The 22,093-nt window shown below is 34.5% G+C and overlaps 5 protein-coding genes and 1 non-coding gene across 6 annotated transcripts; 2 read left to right on the top strand and 4 right to left on the bottom strand.

The window, feature by feature from the left end:
* Positions 1-3,144: 3,144 nt before the first annotated feature.
* RO3G_15464 (uncharacterized protein) lies at positions 3,145-4,606 on the bottom strand (the record flags this gene model as incomplete). The annotated part of the gene is made up of 4 exons (XM_067670048.1): positions 3,145-4,209; positions 4,261-4,381; positions 4,434-4,474; positions 4,526-4,606. The coding sequence occupies 4 exons, from the start codon at positions 4,604-4,606 to the stop codon at positions 3,145-3,147; spliced, it is 1,308 nt and encodes a 435-aa protein (XP_067526149.1).
* Positions 4,607-5,282: 676 nt separating this feature from the next.
* Positions 5,283-5,616, bottom strand: RO3G_15463 (uncharacterized protein; the record flags this gene model as incomplete). The annotated part of the gene is made up of 2 exons (XM_067670047.1): positions 5,283-5,462; positions 5,515-5,616. 2 exons carry the CDS (start codon positions 5,614-5,616, stop codon positions 5,283-5,285), a joined length of 282 nt encoding a protein of 93 aa, XP_067526148.1.
* A 1,895-nt stretch (positions 5,617-7,511) lies between these two features.
* RO3G_15462 (chorismate synthase) lies at positions 7,512-8,753 on the bottom strand (the record flags this gene model as incomplete). The annotated part of the gene is made up of 2 exons (XM_067670046.1): positions 7,512-8,525; positions 8,586-8,753. The coding sequence occupies 2 exons, from the start codon at positions 8,751-8,753 to the stop codon at positions 7,512-7,514; spliced, it is 1,182 nt and encodes a 393-aa protein (XP_067526147.1).
* A 485-nt stretch (positions 8,754-9,238) lies between these two features.
* Positions 9,239-10,035, bottom strand: RO3G_15461 (uncharacterized protein; the record flags this gene model as incomplete). Its single annotated transcript, XM_067670045.1, has 2 exons — positions 9,239-9,861; positions 9,918-10,035. 2 exons carry the CDS (start codon positions 10,033-10,035, stop codon positions 9,239-9,241), a joined length of 741 nt encoding a protein of 246 aa, XP_067526146.1.
* A 2,853-nt stretch (positions 10,036-12,888) lies between these two features.
* RO3G_19196 lies at positions 12,889-12,970 on the top strand. The gene has a single exon. It is a non-coding gene; the product is annotated as a tRNA-Ser (tRNA).
* A 5,218-nt stretch (positions 12,971-18,188) lies between these two features.
* On the top strand, positions 18,189-18,493 carry RO3G_15460 (uncharacterized protein; the record flags this gene model as incomplete). Its single annotated transcript, XM_067670044.1, has 2 exons — positions 18,189-18,207; positions 18,387-18,493. The coding sequence occupies 2 exons, from the start codon at positions 18,189-18,191 to the stop codon at positions 18,491-18,493; spliced, it is 126 nt and encodes a 41-aa protein (XP_067526145.1).
* Positions 18,494-22,093: the final 3,600 nt, after the last annotated feature.

The following is a 22,093-nucleotide window of genomic DNA, read 5'->3' as shown; positions in this document are numbered from 1 at the left end:
TCTGCACTAAATTTTTTTTAATTCTCATTCCGAATATTCATCACGCAATTTTGATATAAAAAAAATCAGACGGTTTGATAAAAGAAAGATTATTATTTTATGTTGCTTTCAAAAGGAAATTTATTTAGGAAAATAAAAAAAAACATATGAAAATCACTTTTTCACCCCCTTTCTCATTTCCTTTTTATTTACGTCCGTGCTTTTAATTTATCCAATCAAATTTCATCTACATTTCACACACAAACAACTTTCGGAGTTGAATCATTCAGTGATCCTCTCCCTTTGAATAATATGTGCTGCACTGAATAGGATAGGTTGTATTATCATTCAAAGAATAGATTATGACAGAAAAGGTAAATCTGTCTCTATTTGTCAGTTGTTTGTGTAAGCAAATCAAAAGGAGTCAAGGCTCTATAGGAAACCAAGTTTAATAAACTATATCCAAAGAAAAGGAGAGAGATTATTATTCAAGTTTAGGTTCAATACCTCGGTCACTGAGAAAAAGATAAAGCCATTCACTCTCATCCCAGTTTTTTTGAGACAAATAAACTCTTTCATACGCTTGCTATTACGTGGGATCAATTCAGTCATAAAAGTATCACAATTACGGCTTATTCAGAAAAGGATAAACCATAAAAAAAAATCCCACAAGAAAAAAAAAAAAAATTGGTTTCAATCATTCAGTGAGAGTTGAACTTGCTTTAGAAAAGTGTGGGATGATGAGAAGAGGCTATTGAAATCATGGTGAATAAGGGCATTTCAAATGAAAATAAAGTTATGTGTAACGATCATGTAAAAGATAGACACGTCTTGTAAAAGACAGGTGGATGCATATTGAATCATAAACTCTCTCTCTCTCTTTTTATCTCATTTTCATTTGGGCTTAGTTTGAACCTAGCCTACCTGCAGCCATTTCAATTTTTTTTTATGGAGAATAGATGTACCCCATTTGATATTCAAGGTGGGAAAAATATGCATCGGATATTACAAGTTGATTATTAAAATTTCCCGAATTCTTTTGTGAATCTCTCTTTCTTTTTTCATAAAAAAAAAACAGTAGGAAAGCTTGATTCTCTTGCTTTCAAGAACATGTCCAACTTTACACACACTCAAAAATGAAACCATCTTGTTTTTGTCAATCAAAAGAAAAGAGAGAGAGAGAGAGAGGGATAGCCGGATAATTGCGGGAAAAAGAGAGTGTACAGCTTATTTCCCCACACAAATCTGAATCTTTCCCGAACAAACATTTCACAGAAAAAGGATGCACATGTGACTGGATCGTTTTATTATTGTGGACTCATTATGGTAATACCATAGTAATTATGTCGTTTAATGAATTAAAGTAAAAAAAAATCCCTTTTGAGGATGGTTCAAACTCCTTTAAATTAAAATACATCACCCCGCATTTGTTTCTTAAAAGTTCATTCATCAAAGTCCATGTTTTCTATTAAAAACTAAAAATAGTTGAGGCAAGGTGAACAAGTCTCATTAGGATGACTCGAACTCATTTTTTTTCGGTTGAATAATGATTCCACCACCAACATATATTTACAAGTCAGATCATCCCTCTTGGTTTCAAAATCATGCCATTTTTTTACTCTCTCTCTCTCTTTCTCTCTCTCTCTCTGTAAAGATGACCTTTTTTTCAATACTTTTTCAAAGACATGATTTTTTATTTTGTAGAATATTCCAAGTCCGTCTCACTACCATCACACCCCCATCATATCATCATATAGAATCTTATTTACTGTCTCACAGCATAAGGGTCGGAGTGTATCACCCACATTTGAAGACCATACGTTCGATAGCTTTAATCTTTGTGTAATCCTTATCTGATTCATCTATTCTCTTACAAGACTTTCTTTTAGACCTACTTTATCTTCTGAACCCTCTCTCTCTCTCCTTTTGCTTTATAGGATAATATAAACCATCAATCTTTTTTTTGACAGTGTTTACATCTCTCTTCTTTTTTGTTATAAACATCTACCCTTCATCCTCAATGGAATTAAAAAAAAAAATGACCTGATCACCTCATGGGAGGAACCGGAAAGTTTAAAAATCATTTTATTCAATTGACATGGACTAAAAGATCAATACAGATCAAGCCCACTGCTTTCTCATTCTCCATCTAAACCTCAAACGACCTTTATTTCTCTCTTTTTCATGGATGATAGAAAAATGAATGCCCCCGACACAAAGCTGGGTCGGTCCTTTGAAATTTCTTTGGGGGGATCAGTGAGACCCACATTGGGATCTTCCTTTCCACTTTTTACAGTGTCCAAAGACCGTTTTCGATAGGTCACTCAAGGATGACCCGTTGAATCCTGAAAGAACATGCCTGTTCAAGAAGAGGTTGATTCATGGTATTTTGCGGTAAAAAAAAAAATCAAAGGTTGGTTTCATAGAAAGACACTTTTGACAAGTACCTGATCCAATGCCCTTGATAGCATCAGTAAATACGTCCTATCCATAGTTTCTCCGGTAGATTCAAACACCTACAGAAAAGAAAGACATCATCCAGGCTGTTCATGATGACGCGTATTTCTCTCTCTCTCTGTCTCTCTCTTCAGTCTTGGTCTTGACACGTGCTATTTCTCTCCTGAATCGTCCGTGTTACGATGGTTACACCAACTGGACATGCATCGTTCTACAAACCTTAAATGTTCACAAACATCCCGCCTTCTTTGCTAGACAAAAAAGGGTGCTTTGATCAGGCACGGAGGTTGACTTTTGTTCGTGTCGATACAGAGTCTATCAAATGAAAGCCTCAGGGAGTGGGTCCTTGCTTATGTTTGTCATGATGAAAACACACGGGGCTGTTCATTTACTATGCAATCATTCAGGTTTGAGCACAGTCAAGGACATGATTCAATCCTCAGTAGAGCTTCCCATTAAAAGGGATGTAAGTTTTGTGTTGCATAAATAATCTACAGGATGGGGTTCTGATGCAAACACAGTCATGAAACAAGCCTGCTCATGTCCTTTGATCTCTCAACACCTACCATCCACACTCTCCCTTTTATTTCTCTTTGTTCACAACAAAAACCCAAGGTTGTTGACTGATCAACCCCATAAAAAAAGAAAAGGATTGGTTGTTCTATTTTTTTATTTTTTATTTTCATGTACAATAGCATTTGAAATAAACTAATAATTGTCTACTTTCATGTCGTTCAAACCCAATTCCTCATTCGTTTCCCAATCACGTTCATAATCTTCAATCGTCATTTCTGGATCGTCATCAGGAGCATAAAGGTTTTGAAGGTATGAGTTAGCCAAGGGATCGTTGATGATGAGTGTCACAGGAAACATTTTGCCATCGGCCACCTTGTTGACGCTATCCAAAAAGTTGGCCCATTTTTGCTTGCTTTCATCTGTACCAGAGTCACCTTGGATGAAGGGAGCACGACCCTGCAGTTCGTCGTGAACTTGTCTGAGCAAGCCTTCGACTGTTGTGAATCGACCGCCCAAGGTACCCTGGGTCAGTTCAAGATCGATTTCTGGGATGCTCAAACCACAGGTCTCTGACTTCAGAATATCTCTTGACAAATCTTCAGCCTCTGTCAACCTCAGTGTGATCCTTCGACCCTTATCCGAAATCGATCCACCCGCCTTGACTTCATTGCTCTTATAGCCACAGTGTTCACAGTTGGTTGCCATGATGACCACCTCCTTAAAGTGAGGAATTTCCATCATGTGCATATTCGTCGCACAAGGTCCGTTACAGCTTGGACAGTTGGCAGGGAAGGACATGACTTCGGGCAAGCCCTTGTCATTGACCATTTCAGACGCAGTGGCCTTGATCACACGTTCAGCCGCCTCTTCTGCAGGCGTTTGGTCATTCTGAAGACCAAGGAAGGCCTGCTGTTCAGGCGTACGTGTGTACCATCTCAATTTGATTTGAGGGTCTTGGTTGGGAAGACAACGGTTTTCGGCATACGAGTTACCCGAAGGATCATCCAAGACGATCGTGAACGGTCTACCTTCCCTGTACTCGTTCATCGTGGCCAAAATCTCTTCGATACGATTGTAGACGGCCTCATCCATCGCTTTACGGACCGGTTGGCCCGCTGCCAGATCATCGATCGCGTTGCTTACCAACCCTTCCACGGTCGTCAACAGACCACGGTCATTGTTGGCAGGAATTTCCATATCGAGCTCAAGAAACTTGACAGCACAATAGTCGGATTTCACCAATTGACGGTTCAAGTCCTTTGAGGTGTCAGTTCATCCCCCCTTTCTCGTTTTTTTTTTTTTATTTACCTCTTTGTTTTGGATAGAGAGGGTGATCGTATGGCCTCTTTCGTTCACCACACCCGCACTTTGAAGTTCGTTATTACGGAAACCACAGTGAGGGCACTCGAATGCCATAATGATGATTTCCCTAATATCATTTAGTATCAAAACAAACATCACTTTCTATCGTTCTTATTTACTTGAAGTGAGGAATCTTTGAAAGCAAGATACGAGTGACGCCCTAAGGAAAACATGTCAACATAATTTGGCTTATGCATGTCCACTGGCTTACATTTTCTTGACATTTCATACATAAACTTTCAATTTCAGTAGGTTTGCTTTCACTGAGATCTACAAAAATAGGCTCTGACATTCTTTGATGACTGGCTGGTACAAAGCTAAAAAAAAAAAAAAAAAAAAAAAAAAAGAAGGTCAGAGAATGATTTGAAATCAAAATAGACAGTCACGAAGGCGTTGGGTTTAGAGTCCACTGTGAGGCTTTTTAACAAGTGCATGATTCATGAGGATGTGCTCAGAGGGCTTTGCATGTCTAATTTGCTCTGTCTCTTAATCCCTAAGCTTTTTTTTTTGCGTTATTTATCTAGCATGTCTTATAAAATGTAGCCTTCAGACTCCAGTACCTTTATTGAGTCTTGTCTTTAAATTTTCTTTTTCAATACTGACAGGAATAGTGCAATCGTAACGTACTGTAAGAAGCATCTGTGGCATGGGTTCGGTAGGATGGAAGAGGTCGCATGTAAAGTAACTGGCTCAATTGTAAATGTTGGGTTGTCACCTAAAGCATCACAAAAGACAGATACACTATCAACATAGCCCTGTTTGATCTTCCAGATTTCCCATTCCCTTATTGTAGGACGAATGATAAAGTATCCTTCAGCTTGATTGAAAAAAGTCGCTTTAGAGCTACATCTGTAGTGCCTTCTTTTTACCCTATTTGGAATGGGTCCCTAACTTGCAGTGTTCTTACACTCAATTTTCATTCTGAGCTATCCATTCCTGATGCTCTGTCCATGCTCTCGTCGAGAAACTCAACACTCAGTCGGCCTGTTTGTGCACCAGGCACAACCCAAGGTATCTGGAGCTATGAGAGCCTTTAAGGATCGAATGGACAGCAATGATAGGGCAAAGGATCGCTTCATCGGACGTCCTGCATAGTTTCTTGAGGAACCACTGTCGCGAGCGATAGCAGTAGAGACATAAAGACCGTACTATGAAGGATAATGAACAGATTCGATTAAAGCAGCATTCTCTTTGTTCTACAGCAACGCCCATCCTATTACTACTCTCAACGACAGCCTGGATTCTTCTCCATGCGCGCTCTCTCTTTTTCTTTTTGGTCAAAAATCCAAATAAAGATGACATTGGGTAAAGACAAAGATAGTTGTTAGCTTGCGATTGAACAGTGAAGATGTGAAATCAAGTGATTTGGATAGATAAATGTCCTATTGAAGCCAGAGAAAGTGCGCAAACAGCTCCACAAATGGAGGCCGGTCCGACTTTAACCCACAAGGTCCTGTGCGCTGGCTTGACGGCCATCGAAGGGGAGTATGGAAAGAGGAGAATGAGTGATTGGGACAAAGAAGATCACATCAGAAACGTAAATAGGGAGGGAGGAGAGACAGATTTCTTTAGGGTCAGCGACATCACTTATAGAGCGTCTGTGTACTGAAGTGTGGTGAAAGATGGGATCTTTAGAGAGGTTTGTATCGCCATTCCCATCGGAATCCGATAGAAAATGGATGGGAAAAGATCGGGTCCATGAACGACTGTCGTCAGTATAGACGCCTACACACAGGATTTGTATTGACTATGGGTCCCATTCGACCCCTCATCAACCCCATGCACACCAGGATGAGGACAGTGGTTACGGAAGTATCCGTTGGCAACTCAAACCTTCCGACTCTTCCCCTCCCCCCACCTTTTTTTTTTTCTGGTAGATTTTAGGTAACAATAAATTTTCCCTGTGGGGATGTGCTATTGATTAACTTATTACAGAATAACTCGGTATTGCTTTATGAACGAGCAACAAAGCTTTTTACTCTCATTTCTTTTCTGCAGTCAAAATCATTTGCATCCATCTAAAAGGACTTGGTTCCCCTTATGCCACGTTCCTCGGTGTATGTTCCTGACGCTCAGCATGGCAAAGATTTTTAATATTTAATTTAAAAAAAGTAAACTCAGCATAGACATGAAGGATATCGAGACGAACACATGAGATGGGATCATTACGTAACTTTTACTTTCAAAAGCACACCCGTTGACCACTTTCTCCCCACCAAATAGACCATCGACTGTTAGGACCATGAGCTCATCCATGATAATACTGCATCTGTCTTGTTTATAAAAACAAATACAATCCTCGCTTTTTATCTACTGAAATCCATTTCATCCTCATCCTTCTTTTTCTCAACCAGTTCAAGGCCTTTGCTCACTGACCAGCCAAAAAAGAGGCATCCATCTTGAAACTCAGTTGCCTGCATCCGTCGTCATTTTTCCAGTTATCCAAGGCTGAAGGTTGAAACCAAGTGTCTAGTGAAAAGAAGCATGTCAGAGCAAGCAGCAAGGGGCTTTTCAGATAAAGCGGATTGATCTTTAGATAGATCAAAATGGACTTTTTGAGGACCTCTTGTGGTTGAACTCGAATGGAATGGATAGGGTAATGTTGGAGTGAGTCGATGGTATGAAAGGCAAGATGTGTAAGATGAACCCAGAGAGGAAATCTTTTCTGTAGAGCACTGATGGTTCCAAATGGCGCACTTTGGACAAAAGATGAGCTAATCTGTTTCTGGTGGATTTCGCTGGCTGTGTTTGCGTTATTTATAGCTACGGCTGCTTTCATAAGCAACTCAATCTTTATGGAGAGGATGACAACAAATGTTTTTTTTTTTAATGTGATGTTTATGAAAACAGACAAGTACGAGGAGAGATATATCTTGATAAAACTATACCGACATGAGTAAAGTTTACCGCGATAACCAATATTATTAGAAAAGCTGGAAAATGGAGATGATCTTTTAAGGAAATGAACCATGAATAGATTAAAATTAGTTCAACAAACCAGCCTTACTGCTTTGTCTGGTGAGCTGAATAGGAAACAAGCGATTACGAATGTGATTAAGATATGATTATTATATCCTTTAGCGAACCCCATATGTAAACTTCAGCCATAAAAATGAGTATCCTTTTTTTTTTGATTCAAGAGACAAAAATAAAACAGACTGTATTATACAAAAAGAAACAAGATAATATAAACACTTCTAATCTTTCTTGGGAGGTTTTCCTAACAAGGCATGATGAATATCGATACTGGGTAATTTAGCAGCAGCAGCTTGACGAGCTTCCTGTTGTAAGGCAGCATCCATAATCACAAGGGCGGCCATGGATTCAACAATAGGGACAGCTCTGGAGACTACACAGGGATCATGACGACCTCTAGCAGCCAAAACACCAGTGATACCATCATAGCTTGCTGTCGTTTGATCTTGAGAGATAGTAGCTGCAGGCTTGAAGGCAACACGAAAGTAGATGTTTTCGCCGTTAGAGATACCGCCTTGAACACCACCAGAGTGATTGGAGGTTGTGCCGAATGTGCCATCTTCCTTCAAATAGAAGGGATCATTGTGCTGACCACCAGACATCTTTGTGCCCTTGAAACCAGATCCAAATTCGAATCCCTTGGTGGCAGGAATAGAAAGCATCGCATGCGCCAAAAGGGCCTCGAGCTTATCAAAACAAGGTTCACCTAAACCAATAGGACACTTGCGAATCACACAGGTCACCGAACCACCGATAGAATCCTTTTCTTCTGATTTCTGAGCAATCAACTGCTTCATGGCCTCAGCCGTAGCTGGATCAGGACAACGAGAGATGTCTGCGTCCACATCCTCACGAGTCAGTGTGTTCATGAACTCCAATTGCTCTGGTGTAGGATCCAATTCGTTGATGAAGGGCATCGCTGCCTTGCCCACGCTGGAAGCAAAGGCCACGATTTCGACACCGTAAGCCAGACGGAGGTATTTCTCGGCAATAGCACCCGCAGCGACACGACCGATCGTTTCACGAGCTGAGGCCCGTCCGCCTCCTGACGAGGCCTTCACACCGTACTTTTGAAGATAGGTATAATCTGCGTGCGAAGGACGAGGATAGATGTCGGTCTCACTGTAATCGTGGGGTCGTTGATCCAAGTTGGGCACCATGATACCGATAGGTGTACCCAGTGTGACACCGTATTCTGTACCTGACATGATTGTCACCTTGTCTTTTTCATCTCTCTAAAATCCCTGTTAGCTTTCCCTTCTGTTCTCAAGGATCCAAACTAGTTTAGCTCTTACGGGCGTAGTCAGTTTGCTTTGACCAGGTCTTCGACGGGTCAATTGAGGTTGAATATCGGCTTCTGTTAATTCCATACCAGGAGGAACGCCATCAATAATGGCACCCACACCTTTACAGTGGGATTCTCCATAAGTAGTAACACGGTAAAGTCGACCAAAAGAACTCATGCTGGCGATCAAGAATGTGAAATGTCAATAAAGAAAAAATAAATAAAAAAAAAAAATAGCCACATAAAGTAATCCAATAAAGACTTGGTTGCAGTCACTGTCAAAGTGACTCATAATTTGTGTGGAAAAAATAAAGACCGAATACATGTCTTTTTTTTTTTTTTTTTCGTTTACAAAGAGAGAAGGGAATGTGAAGAGTTTAAAGCACCTTTTTTTCTTGTTGATATGAACCCATTTATGAATGAATTTGTCAGGATGAATCAAATTCAAAGCAAATTCTATTTCTCGTATGATTTTATTGTTCAAACTTTATTATTTTTTAAATCAGATGCCAATTTAAAGAAATGAGCCTGTTCAATTGAAAGATGAAGCTGTGCTTTAAAGAATTTGATTTATAAAATGTAAAAGTGAGATGAAAAACATGAAAGATAATTTTATTACATTTTTTTTTTTCGTTTTTTTTTTTCTTTTTTTTTTTGAAAAAGTTAATTTGCTTTTGCATGCGTATGTCCAGATTTAAGAGAGTTTAGGATATCTTCCAAACGAGCACCAGCCTTTTGAATGGATTGATAAGCTCCTTGAAGGATTTGATGATTTTCCACCAGACGAGAAAAGTCCGTTTTAACGCGGTAAGTCAATCTGTCTTTGATCTCATTGGCTAAGGATTGTTTATGATCTTTTGAGGATGAACGAAGACGTTCGTCATTTTTTTCTTTGGGTAAATATTTGTCAACCAGCTGTTCGACATTTTCATTTGTATAATTCATGATTCTTCCCTTGACATCTTTATAAGCCTTTTGAGGACTTGACAACAATGTGCTAGGAGGAATCTTGGATTCAACGAGATCCAACGACCTGCAACCAAACTCATCCGCTTTCATCAATTGAGCCTTGTATTGTTCAGCATAAGGAGAGGCAATATGAAGAGCAAGATTGGCTGCAGCCTCTGCTTTTTGCATAGCAAAACGACTGATCGTGTATCGATTAGCAATTTCTTGAGCTTTGGTTGTGGTGTCATGAATAAGAGGAATAGACCAAACTCTTGAAAAGAATGAAAAGTTGTTTTCAACTGGTTTATTGGCTTCATCTGATCTTATGATGTAGCTGTCTATATCCATTGAGATGAATAAATAACGATTCTATCTTTTTCATCTATTTATTTACCTGGTGCATGAACTTCTCTATCAAGCACTTCAAGTGGATTTTCTGTAGGAATAGGCTCAGTCACTTGATTTTCTTTATTGGGTGTTTTCTTTATGTTTGAATTATGTTTCTTGGTCATCTTGAAATGAAAAGAGAAAAAAAGAAAGTTGCTTTAAAGCATTTTGTTTATATATTCCCAAAATAAAGCTTGTATTCAGACGGAGATATATTGATGATTGACATGTGAAAATTGTAGTATTTTATCATTAGCTTAACACCAGTATTTTTTACAACATTTTCAATTCAACAAAGGGTCCCTGATAACCCTAAAGATCACTAAAGCCACTATATCAAATATGGTTTACTATCCCCTAGGAAATATATATAAAAAAGAATAAAAATGATAAGCAAAAAAAAAAAAAGTTATCGGAATCGGAAGCGACTTTTCTGGTATCTTGTACTTTTTTTTTTATATATATTTTATTTATTTAATATGATTGGTGTTCCAGAACTTTTTTTCATTATGATATAATTATCCTTGGTTACAAACTTTTGATTGTTCCTTTTTTAATAAAGGTTTAAAATATTTTACAACTCATCAAATATTCTCTATTCCTAATTCATGTATTCAACACGAAAAAGGATAAACTGCCTATCCCTCTCTCTCACATTATTTCTCTTTCTTTCTTTCATGTGAATGAATATTCATTAGAATTCAAAAAGGGTTTTTTTTTTAAAAGTATTACTTATTCCGTCATTATTGTTTGTACTGTCTCACTAGAATCAAAGCCGTTTTTGTATGACAGAAACAAAGGCTAATCATGTACCATTTTACGTTTTGTTTCATCATCCATAGTCGTACACAGCGTTCTTTATTTAATGATCAACGTTGCTATTTCTAAAATTAATTAGTCTCTTTAAACTTGATAAAAAGTAATTCGCATTGATTTATTTTGTATTAGCACAAAAACTAGTAGCATCTTTTAATCATTCAATAGAAAGAATGAAAAAAAAAAAAAAAAAAAAAAAAATATAAATTATAAACACCTTTTGTAAAATAAGAAAATGATAATTGATTATAGAAAAAAAAAATAATAAAAAAGCTCTTCTTATTCCTAAATAAAGACTTGTAATGCAAAATAAAGATGTCATATGATCGTAAAATACTACTTGAAATGCCAGTGGGAAATTATTATTACCACATTAAAATATTCTGATTGAGCTATTTTTAATGATTATATCATTGAAAAAAAAAGGTGCGTCTTGTACTGTACAGTTACAATCTTTGAAAACCATACGCAATTGCAACACTGTATCTTTTTTCTATTCTTTACTTGACATATCACATCTATTCAATCACTCATGCTTAACAAAAACAAAACACTCTCAAGCAAGCTACCAAAAAGAACACGAATGTCGTTATCTTTCTGATGTATAAAGGACTTGTGGAATAAGTGTCTTGTTTTTCTCAATAAAGTAAAATAATTGATGGTTCTTTTGAAATTCTCTATTGTACAAGAGTAGCATACAATGCCTAATCAGTTCAAACAACGTCTTAACAGATATGACTCATTGTCTTAAAATCATGAATAATACGGTAAATTTGGCTATACTGTTTATTACATGCAACGCTCTATGATATGCATGATACATAATGTTATTCAAGGCTATTTAAATGATCTCACATGACATTAACAAAAAAAAACTATCAAAGTCAGTGTTCTTGACTATTGAAATATTTATCGATTTTGAGACTACAGTAATCGAGATGTGTCTAGTATAATTCAACATTTAGGTTTGTAACTTTGAGACATTGAAATTCCAATTCTTACTTTAATCCCACAGGTTTTTGAAGCTTGAATGACCCTGTTTTGTTTACAAGAAACGATAATAAATATAAATTCAATAAAATAAAAACAATATACATAATCTTATTTAATAACATATGCTCAGAGTGTTATATAATGGTAATAATAATCAAGTAAAAGGTATAAATAAAAATAAATAGTCTATGTACTTTTTTTAAGACTGATGTTGATTTCAGCTAAAGTAAAAAGTATTCTAATCCAAGTCAAGTATTTATTAAGTAGCTTGATATCTTTTATTGTAAACTTTCTTCTAATCCTCAGATACTTTGACCAGTGTCATCTATGATTTTGATTATGAAAACTTTTCATTTGTATGTCATAGATTATCTTTTTTTTTTTTTTTTTTTTTTTTTATTCTGAGATTTCCTCATTAATTTGAGTAGCATTATTCTACGCCTTGTTTCAATTATGTGAAAGATGAGCAATCTTCCTGACATTGGGTTGAACTTTGTTATTTTAGCTGATACTTCTTATCAAAGAACTCTCAATGATACAAAATATATTCTAAAAGAATATGTTTAATTGAAATTGATTGTATGATCTTTGCTTTGTTCATAAAAATAAAAATGGATATTTCAATTGGATCCAGAATTATATATGTCTTTATTTAATAATATATGTCCAGGGTTTATATACTTTTCACAGTGTAGACATTAATACATGTACTATGCGGATCTTTACATAATTTAATATAAGCACTTGCTCTTCATTCATCAGTCTATTTTGGTAGATACATATATATTTTAATAATTCTACATTTCCATATACTCATACTATCAATCGCTCATAGTGCTTGATTGCTATACAATGATTTTCTTTGGAGCATAACAATCTTATTTAAATAAACTTAACTATGATCTTGTATTAAGACTTGTATATATATCAATATTAACTACAATCAGTTGCTGCTCTACAACACAAAGTAATATAACTATTTATATGTTTCGGTTATGAGGATGCAACGTCTTTCGAGTTTTTTCAAATGGTTCCATAGTAAAATAATAAGGGGACAGAACACCAAGGATGACGTCACTTCACAAACACCCGGCAAACTGTCACGTGATTTCCGGACCGGACAATAGCTTATGTAAATATTATTTTATTGTTTCAGCAAAAAATAACAAGTCACTATGTCCGAGTGGTTAAGGAGTATGACTAGAAATCATATGGGCTCTGCCCGCACAGGTTCAAATCCTGTTGGTGACGATTTGAAGACGCAAATAGCGGCATATTTTTTTTCTGAATGTAGATGTAGTATGATGAGGCAAACGATTATATTAGTGTTGTAGCACAACGAATGTAGAAAATTCAATTCTTGGTGTCACGAATCTTGCCTGAATTCATACAGCAATGCAAACGCATACAACTCTATGAATTCATACAAAAACTTTTATCAAAACATCACCAAAAACAATACATAATCAGAAAAACCAAAAAAATATATAAATAGCCCAATATTTCTTATTCTTTTTCTAACTTCACTTACTTATACTTACTTATACTTACTTTACTTTGCTTTATTTACTTTACTTTTTGATTATTTTAATAAATATCATTCAAAGTAAATCTCTTCTATTTTTCTTTTATTTTACTTAACATCAAGAACAAGAAGTCCCTTGAAGTATATACACTTCATTGTAAATCCTTTTTATTTTACTTTTATTTTATCTTCTTATTTCACTTTACTCAAAATAGTTTGATCTACTTCAAAAGATCTGGTGGTCACTTAACGCAAGAAACTCACACTCAAATCATTACTCTTTTTGGAATCAAATCCTACATAAACCTTTGATCTTATATCAAGACTTATTCAATACAAACCTATTTAACACTCTAAAAACCTTACAAACTCCAATCTCACAGCGTTGTGACGCAGTTGGTTTAATTTTTGCTGAAGAAGCGACTCAGTCCTAGGAAGGAGTCAGTCCTAGGATGGACTCAGTCGTAGGAGGGACCTCAGTCCCTGAAGATAAACCAAAAAAAATTCAAAAATAGAAAAACACAAAATAATAATCATATAAATATCCCCTCTTATAAATTCACTGAACTGTACTGAACTTCACTTTTAAAAATATCTTTTATTCAAATAAACATCGAGTTCCTCTTTATCAAAACTCTTTATTTTTATTTTATAACTCAAGCAAGTCAAGTCCTTTGAAGTCAAATTATCTTCATCGTATCACTTTTATATTCTCTTATCAAGAAAACTCTTTATTACTTTTTACTGTTTGATCTACAATACAAGATCTGGTGGTCACTTACTACAAGCAAACCAAATTTATTCATTTAAACACAAGTCTTTGATCTCAAATTCTTTTACCCTCTAAAGAAAAGTCAAATTTGCTTCTAAATTCTTAAGGCCATAACGAGAAAAACGTTAAAATTACAATAGCAAAGGAATTCAAAGACAACAAAAAAAAAGAAGAAAACAAAAGAAAAACCAAAAACAGCATAAAAGTATGAAAATCAAAAACATATAAATATCAGTATCTTTTAATAAATATTTCGATTATTATTATTATCTTATCCTATTATCTTACCTATTATTTTTACATTACCTTACTTTATCATAATAAATATCCTTTAAATCCAATTATCTCTTTATTTTATTTATACAAATAGGAAGAACCAATAATCCCTTGAAACTTATATTTCATTGTAAATCCCTTTTATTTTATCTTTACTTTACCTTTACTCTTTTTATTCAATTCAAGTCTGATCAACTTAATAAGATCTAATGGTCACTAATACTCAAACATACATCTATTCTATTTTACTTCTTTGGATACAAATTATATCCAATACCTTATTCAAATCTCAATATATTATATTAACAACTTACCTCAATCCTATCTAAACCCTGAAATATAAAGATTTCACAATGTCCAGCGACATTGATGTCGTTCGACATAGATGTCAAACAACACAAACAATAAGCCACGCCAATTTTTATATAAATAAGATGAATATTTTATACAAAATAACATTATCCAATAAATCCAATAAATCCAATATATTCTAAAAATTCAAGAAATCAAATCTTCTTACGCTTAAAAAGCAATCTTTTCTTATTGGGTCACAATAACCTTTTCTTTTCTTTTTATTTTTACTTATTCTTTCTGATCTGATACCCGAGTTATCACAAATCAAGAAAGATCCCTTTTATTTTAATCTTTTATCAAACAATCTTACTCTTAACCTTATTGACCTAAAAAGATCTGGTGCTCACTACTCAAAGACAATTTACTCCATCAAAAGAACTGTTAAACGTTCAATCAAGTTACCTAAACTCAAGTCATTCAAGACTTCAAACCTCAATTTAAACAAATCTACATCACTTTAACACAAGCCAACTCCCAAGTACTAACAAGTTACAATGTGACGAAGAAGGCAATCAGGTTGTACAAAATCTTTCCGACGCAAGTCGTTTTAGCGACTTAAGTCAACAAAATGGCTTGAATCATTAGATCGAAGACGTTCGGTCTAAGGAAAATTAATCAAAAAAAAAAAAAAAAAAAAAAAAAAAAAAAAAAAAAAAAAAAAAAAAAAAAAAAAAAAAAAACTTGGTTCCGGGCAACAAATTTTTTAAAAATTCCCAACAAACCTTTCCTTTTAAAAAAAATCCCCCCCCAAACCAAGGGGCCTTTAATTAAAAAAAGGGAACCCCCAAAATTTTCAGGTTTAAATTTTGGACGTTTTGAAAACCCCTTTACAAATTTTAACCCATTGGAAAAATTTTTACCTTTTGGAAATTTTTAACCCTTTAAAAAAATTTTAACCCCCTTCAAAATTTTTAACCCTCCCCCAAAATTTTTCCTTTTGAAAAAATGGACCTTTAATTTTTTTGCTTATAAAAAGCCTAGCTTTTTATTCTCTTTTTGAAAAACTTCACTTAACTTGACTTACCTCAACTTGCCTTTTTTTAAAATATTAATATATTCTATCAATAAACCAAATATCTTTATCTCTGAATCTTTTGGTATAATACTCTTAAAACACAAGCAAGACAAGTCCCTTGAAGCCAATTATCTTCATTGTAAACACTTTCAGAACTCTTATCAAATTACCTTATTACAAACAAGTCTGATCAACTTAACAAGATCTGGTGGTCACTATCTATATCAAGATACCGTATAAAAGCTTATAACAGCTCACACAAGATTTCTCTTACGAAATACTCCAAACAACAACGAAATAAATCAAAACTATCCAATAAACTTACACTCAACTTACAAGTATCTAACCAGTAACATCAAAAATCAAATCTTATTTTCCTTTGTCTATAAAATAGACATGTTTTTATTTCTATTTTACTACACTTCTCTTGACTTCACTTCTCTTAACTTGACTTATCTTAAATAATTAAAATTCGTTTTATCAACAAATCAAGTATTTTTATCTCTGAACCTTTTGGTTTAACTCTCTTAAAACACAAGCAAGACAAGTCCCTTGAAGCCAATTATCTTCCTTGTAAACATTCTTAAAATTCTCATCAAGTTACCTTATTACAAACAAGTCTGATCTACTTAACAAGATCTGGTGGTCACTCTACACAAGCGATCTTATAACTCCAATTTTCTATTCTTTTTGGATCTTACTTTATCCAATACTTTATTCAATTACCAAAACTTTATTTTAACAACTTATATTAAACCTGATTAAACCACAAAGCCTAACAATCTCACGACACAACAGCATGTATTAATGCTCAACGACATCAACGTCGGTCAACATAGTTTGCAAACAGCACCAACAACTATCATTTACTAATCACTTGAATTTTTTCAAGTTTTTTTCATAAGCTCGAAGTATTTTTTATTTTTTAAAGATGGGGCTCTATTTGAGATCAAAATTGCATAAAAAATCTATAAAAAGTCGACCAAAAAAATTAAAAAAATATATAAAGAAAAGAAAAGAGGGGAGGGGGGGGGAGTCCACGTGGTCTCCCCGTGCTAGCAAATAAAAATATCCTCTCTGCATATTATTTTTCTAGTATTCTATAGTTTTTAGATTATGGTAAGCATGAAAGAGGGATAGAGGAGATGGAATATAGAGTCTTTTTTTTTGGTTAAGATTGAATTAACTAGGCCAACTATATATTATTTATAATATACGTTTAATTTGTTGCGGAGAGATACTTACCTACGCGAAGAGAAAATGGCTAATTGAACTTCATTACTTTTCAGAGTACCTTCCTAGATAAGAGACATTCTTATTTTGTAACTTGGCATAAGCAAGCAACTTTTGAAAGGATATACTAGTCAATCACGGTATTAAGGAAACAAATGCAAAATAAGGAAGCCCAGCGGCAGCACCTTACTAAAAGTCCCCGTGGAGGTTAACCCTGTGCGAGTGGAGGTAACTATTCCTCTGCGACATATAGTCCGATGCCCTAAGTATCGATTAATGCGTTCATTTCGCGAGTGTTCGCATCAAACAATTGGTAGCGATACTGCTTTACTTCCAGTTTGTGATAATACTACATGGCGAGGGTATTTCCCTTCACTTCAGAATATTAAGGAGTAATGTGGCACATTCCGGACCTGCTGTGTATCTAATGGTATCGATTAGCTTTATTATTTTATAAAAAAAATTAACTGGCCAAGAATGAGAAATATATTTGCATGTTATGCAAGTATAAAGAACCTTTGGAAAAGAACCATTGGAGTAATACTATAATCAAGGTTGACGTTGTTATGTGAAATACTAGGATCGGTATACTCGTTATCAGATGAAATACGCAATTCGTTGTTGTCGTATAAAATAGGTTAGGTTCAGCTGTGGGAGAGGCAAAGGAAATAAGAGCTAATACAGCCAATAAATTAATCTTCAAACAAAGAAATCTATTGAGAATAATTCTAACCTCATAACAAAATAAAGTTCCTCTTTTCTCATCCATCAACTCATTAAAAAAAAACATGTCAGCTCAAATCTTCATAAAATGCACACGACACGACCTTTAGTTATGTTTGAAGATGAAACAAAACAAGTAAAGCATGTGGTGTTTTTTATCTCCCTAGAACACATCACACGATAGGAGAGATTGCAGAATCTGTTGGATTGAACAGGTCTACTGTACAAGACATAAAAGCCAAAATTGATAACTATGGTAGCCCTTTGTCTCACAAACAAACAGTGCGACCATTGACAATAAATGAAAGAACTGAAAGGCGCTTGAACAGGATAATTAGAGAGAACCCTTTAGCCTATATAAAGAAATAAATATAGAATTAGCAAAGTTAGATGTTTTTGTTTGTATAGAAACTCTTCGATCGTACGTCGGACGACTCGACTTCAAATCGTACAGAGCAGTTCACAAGCCTAGATTGACTACAAAAGTAAGCTACGATGGGAGAAGGAACGCATCAATTGGGTTGAAGGCCAATGGAGAAACGTTGTTTGGTATGATGAATTGCGTTTTTGTATGGAAGACAGTAAACGCAGTAAAAGAGTACTCAGGAAGGAAGGAGGACATTGTGACAAAAGAAATATAATATCTACAGTCAAGTGGGTGGTGGTGGTGGTGCTATAGTTTGGAAATGTTTTTGGGAAGGAGGCTTTGGACCTTTAAAAATTATTGATACCTGTTCTGTAGACCAAGAAACATACATCAATATTTTAGCCAACAGATCCCATCCTTGGTTTACAAATGTCACGGTGCATCAGGAGAGGGATTTTGTCTTCCAAGAAGATGGTGCTTCCTATCATACAGGTGGTTATGCTCAATAGTGGAAGAAAACCTACCAAATTAGGGGTTTTGAGTACTGGATTGCTCAAAGCCCTGATTTGAACCCCACTGAGCATGTACGGAATGCTACTGCAAGGCAAATTGAGAGAAAATGGTTGTCCGTCAAAAACTTGGAGCAATTGAAGGTGGCTCTACAAGAAGGGTGGGCAATACTTGATGATGAGTTTGCCGACCGATTAGTTCGAAGCATGAAGAGGCGATGTGAAGCAGTTATTACAGTTAAAGATGGCGCAACAGAATACTGAAAATTATTTTATGAGTATATTTTAAAAATAAACATGTGAATCTTTCTTTTCTCAAAACTTGAAAACCTAAGCTTAGGTTCACAGGTATTAATTGGTCTTGAACTTCCATACCATGTTTTTTAAATTTTTTGTTTCAATATTTTGTCCCAAGGTTTATTTGGTGTGATCGTATATATATAAAAAAACAAAAACAAAAAACACTTTCATTTGTTCAACTTGATGTGTTGCATTTTTGCTAAATTCTTCTAACTGACTGAAATATGGTTACTCCAAAAAAGTTTTAAAATAAACCTTTATTAAGCTTAAAAATGTACATCTTGTATTAAAAAAAAAGTATAAAATATTGTTGAGCTGTAGATACTCTTATAAAATACAAAAAGGCGTGAAGTGCATGTGCTTGTTTCTATTAAGTAAAACGGTTAATCTTTTCCAACTTTTTCATTTGATTTAAATTGAATATAAAAAAATAACAGCAAATTCCGAAGAACTACTGAGCTTTTATGAGTTAAACATTCTCATAAATGCAATGGAAATCACCAGCGGAAAGGGTAGACTAGAATATAACTCCCTATCTACCACAAACCTTGTTTAGACAATGGGAAATAAGTTAACCAGTGGCAGAGTAGTCTAGAATTTTACTTCTATCTACAATAGGCCTTACATCAGATACATGATCTTGAAAAGAAAAGAGTACGCTTCAATTAACCCTCTTTTTATATTTTATTTAGTTGGAATGTTAGACGTACAACAACTAATCATACTATTGCACGACTAGAGGGAGTTATTACCTCATTCTTGATTTTCCAAGAATTCAAAAATCTTGTTTATCTACTTTGAAACGGTAAATAAACGAAAAAAGCCTCACTAAGCTAACGAATAAATAAATATAACGGTATATTTTGCTTTTATAATTTTTTATAGCTAATAGCCTGAAACTAAATTCCAAAGAAAAAAAAAAAGAAGAAGAGAATCTTTAATCATTTTTTATGAAAATTGCATTATAGTAGAGAGGACAATGGTATCGTTTGTACAACCATTTTCTGCATAAAATTTATTTTTGATTTAAAGACCTCTTATTTCCTATCATTTTTATTATTAAGGTATAACAACATACGATTAAAGGGTTCGTTTTCGCATCGCTAGCCACTCTCTTCTGTCTTCACTCAATAGAGAAGTTTAAGAGACTTGTCGATTATATTGTTATCTTTTATCAATTTTAATATACCTTTAACTGTGATTGTTCAATGTCCGTTATGATCAGACACTGTTCTACAATAACATGACTATAAACAAATAAACACAAATTTAGACATTGGGATGGAGTAAATTGAAGCGTTTTAAGTATTAAAAAGTAAAGACAAAGAATTAACAAGGCCAACCAATAGTTCAAAAATTAAGAATTTGTTACTTGCTATTGCAAAATGTATTTACGCAATTTTTTTTGGTGCATGACACCGTGTGGCTGTATATTGTGCACACAACGTAATCATAGATTTTATGTTGTCTTTGAAGTCAATAGCATTGATGTTCCAAAATCAATTCTTGAATTGCCTGGCTTCATCATGCAGTTGGATGATATTAAACAATTAGTCAACCTTTACGAAACCTTAAAAATCTAGATAGGCAATATACAAAATTTATTTTTCTTTTATTTCACTTTTGCCCTAATGAATTAGGCGTTCTGGAACCTATCGCAGCAGATGTGTCAACAAAGGATTATGCTTTAAATTAAAAAAATACCAATTTTTCATGCTAAAGATTGCTAATTTAAATTCATAGTTATATTTAAAAAAGTATTTTGCCTTATCAGCTTACTGTAAGTATCTATTCAGTTTGCGAAACTTCTTTATTTTTATAAAATTTATTCGTTATTAAGTGTTTGGGAGAAAAGTGTAACAGAATGCTGCAAAAGGTTTTTGATAGTATTGCGTGGTATTTCATTACGTGCTTCTGCTATTCTTATGTATAGGTCTTCTTTATCATCAAACTGGCTCCGTTTAGCTCTGCTTTTAATACAAGCCCAATGTTATTTTATAGAGCTTAATTCAGAAGAATAAGAAGAAAGATGAGTATACCTACTTTAATTAGAGGTATGAATGGGTGCGTTACCCATAGCAAGATAGAAGTCTTTCACCCAGAAAAATTTATTTATTTGGTTCATCGTATTATTTATGTAGTTAATATAGTGATGCCTTACAATATCACTTTCCCCATCATCCTCAAGTCTATCTGCTTTTCTCTTACGGACTTCATCTACTTTGCCTTTTTTTTTTTTTTTTTTTTTTTGGCTTTTGAAAAATTCTAATCTCAATATTAACAACACTTAATGCAGATATTACTTCTATAATAACATGCGGTTCATCTCTTGTTAAGGATGTAACTGCTACAGCTAGATTTTTTCGAACTAAGCGAGTACATATTGGTCACAAATTGATGTCAAAGCAGGATTCATCAATGAATATACAATTTCTAAAATAGTTCATGTCAGTTTGGGCCTACTTGTTCATCTATTCTTATCTCTTGTTGATTCGAGGCTTTACATTCCTCGCAGTTGGATGTCGCGTTATGCTTTTTATCGTAAGTTTGCATGTTAATTCTTTTAAAACAAAGCCCTTGAAAGATTGAATCCAACCCTCAGCCGCATTCGTTGACTGTAGTAAAAGGTCACTTGTTAAAGAAGTTAAGAAAGTGAACTTTATGGCCTTCTTGAAGTTGGCTTTTCTTGTGTGAGCAATTGGTTACTTTTCACCAATGTCTTAATATGAGTATTCTATAAGCCTTTTTTCTCATGTATAAGCTGTGTGTTCAGTTGTGCCAGCCATCCATCCTTATTTAGCTGCTCAAAAAACCTTGAATTTGAAGTAGTATAAAAAATCTGCTTTTGAGTCGTTTCTATATACATTACAGGCTTTTCTAAATTTCGTTGTTTCAAGTTTATCTGCCAAAGGCATAATTTTTTTGTTCAATTGTTCATCTTTAGGCCCAATTTCATAGGCATACGCGTCTCGGCGTTTTCTAAGTTTGTCAGATTCTCAATGAGGTAAACATTTAAAAAATTTCTTACTTTTCCATATATGGCTTATTTTCCCAGTTTCACGACTGCTAACCACCTGCTTCGAACAGCTTGTTCGAGATAATGGTAGCGCACACTATATATGGAAAGTAAGGGGTGGTATGTACAGACTCTTCTGATAATAAAAAACGCGTTTTTTTTTTTTTTTTTTTTTTTTTTTTTTTTTTTTTTCTTATACAAACACACGCATAACAAATGAGTACATCAGGTTTGTACATGCAAATGCTTTTGGATGCTTATGACTAAATCTACTATAAAAGATA

The sequence above is a fragment of the Rhizopus delemar genome, genomic scaffold (assembly GCF_000149305.1).
Source record: "Rhizopus delemar RA 99-880 supercont3.16 genomic scaffold, whole genome shotgun sequence".
Taxonomy (NCBI): domain Eukaryota; kingdom Fungi; phylum Mucoromycota; class Mucoromycetes; order Mucorales; family Rhizopodaceae; genus Rhizopus; species Rhizopus delemar.
This window is presented reverse-complemented; position numbering and strand designations above follow the sequence as displayed.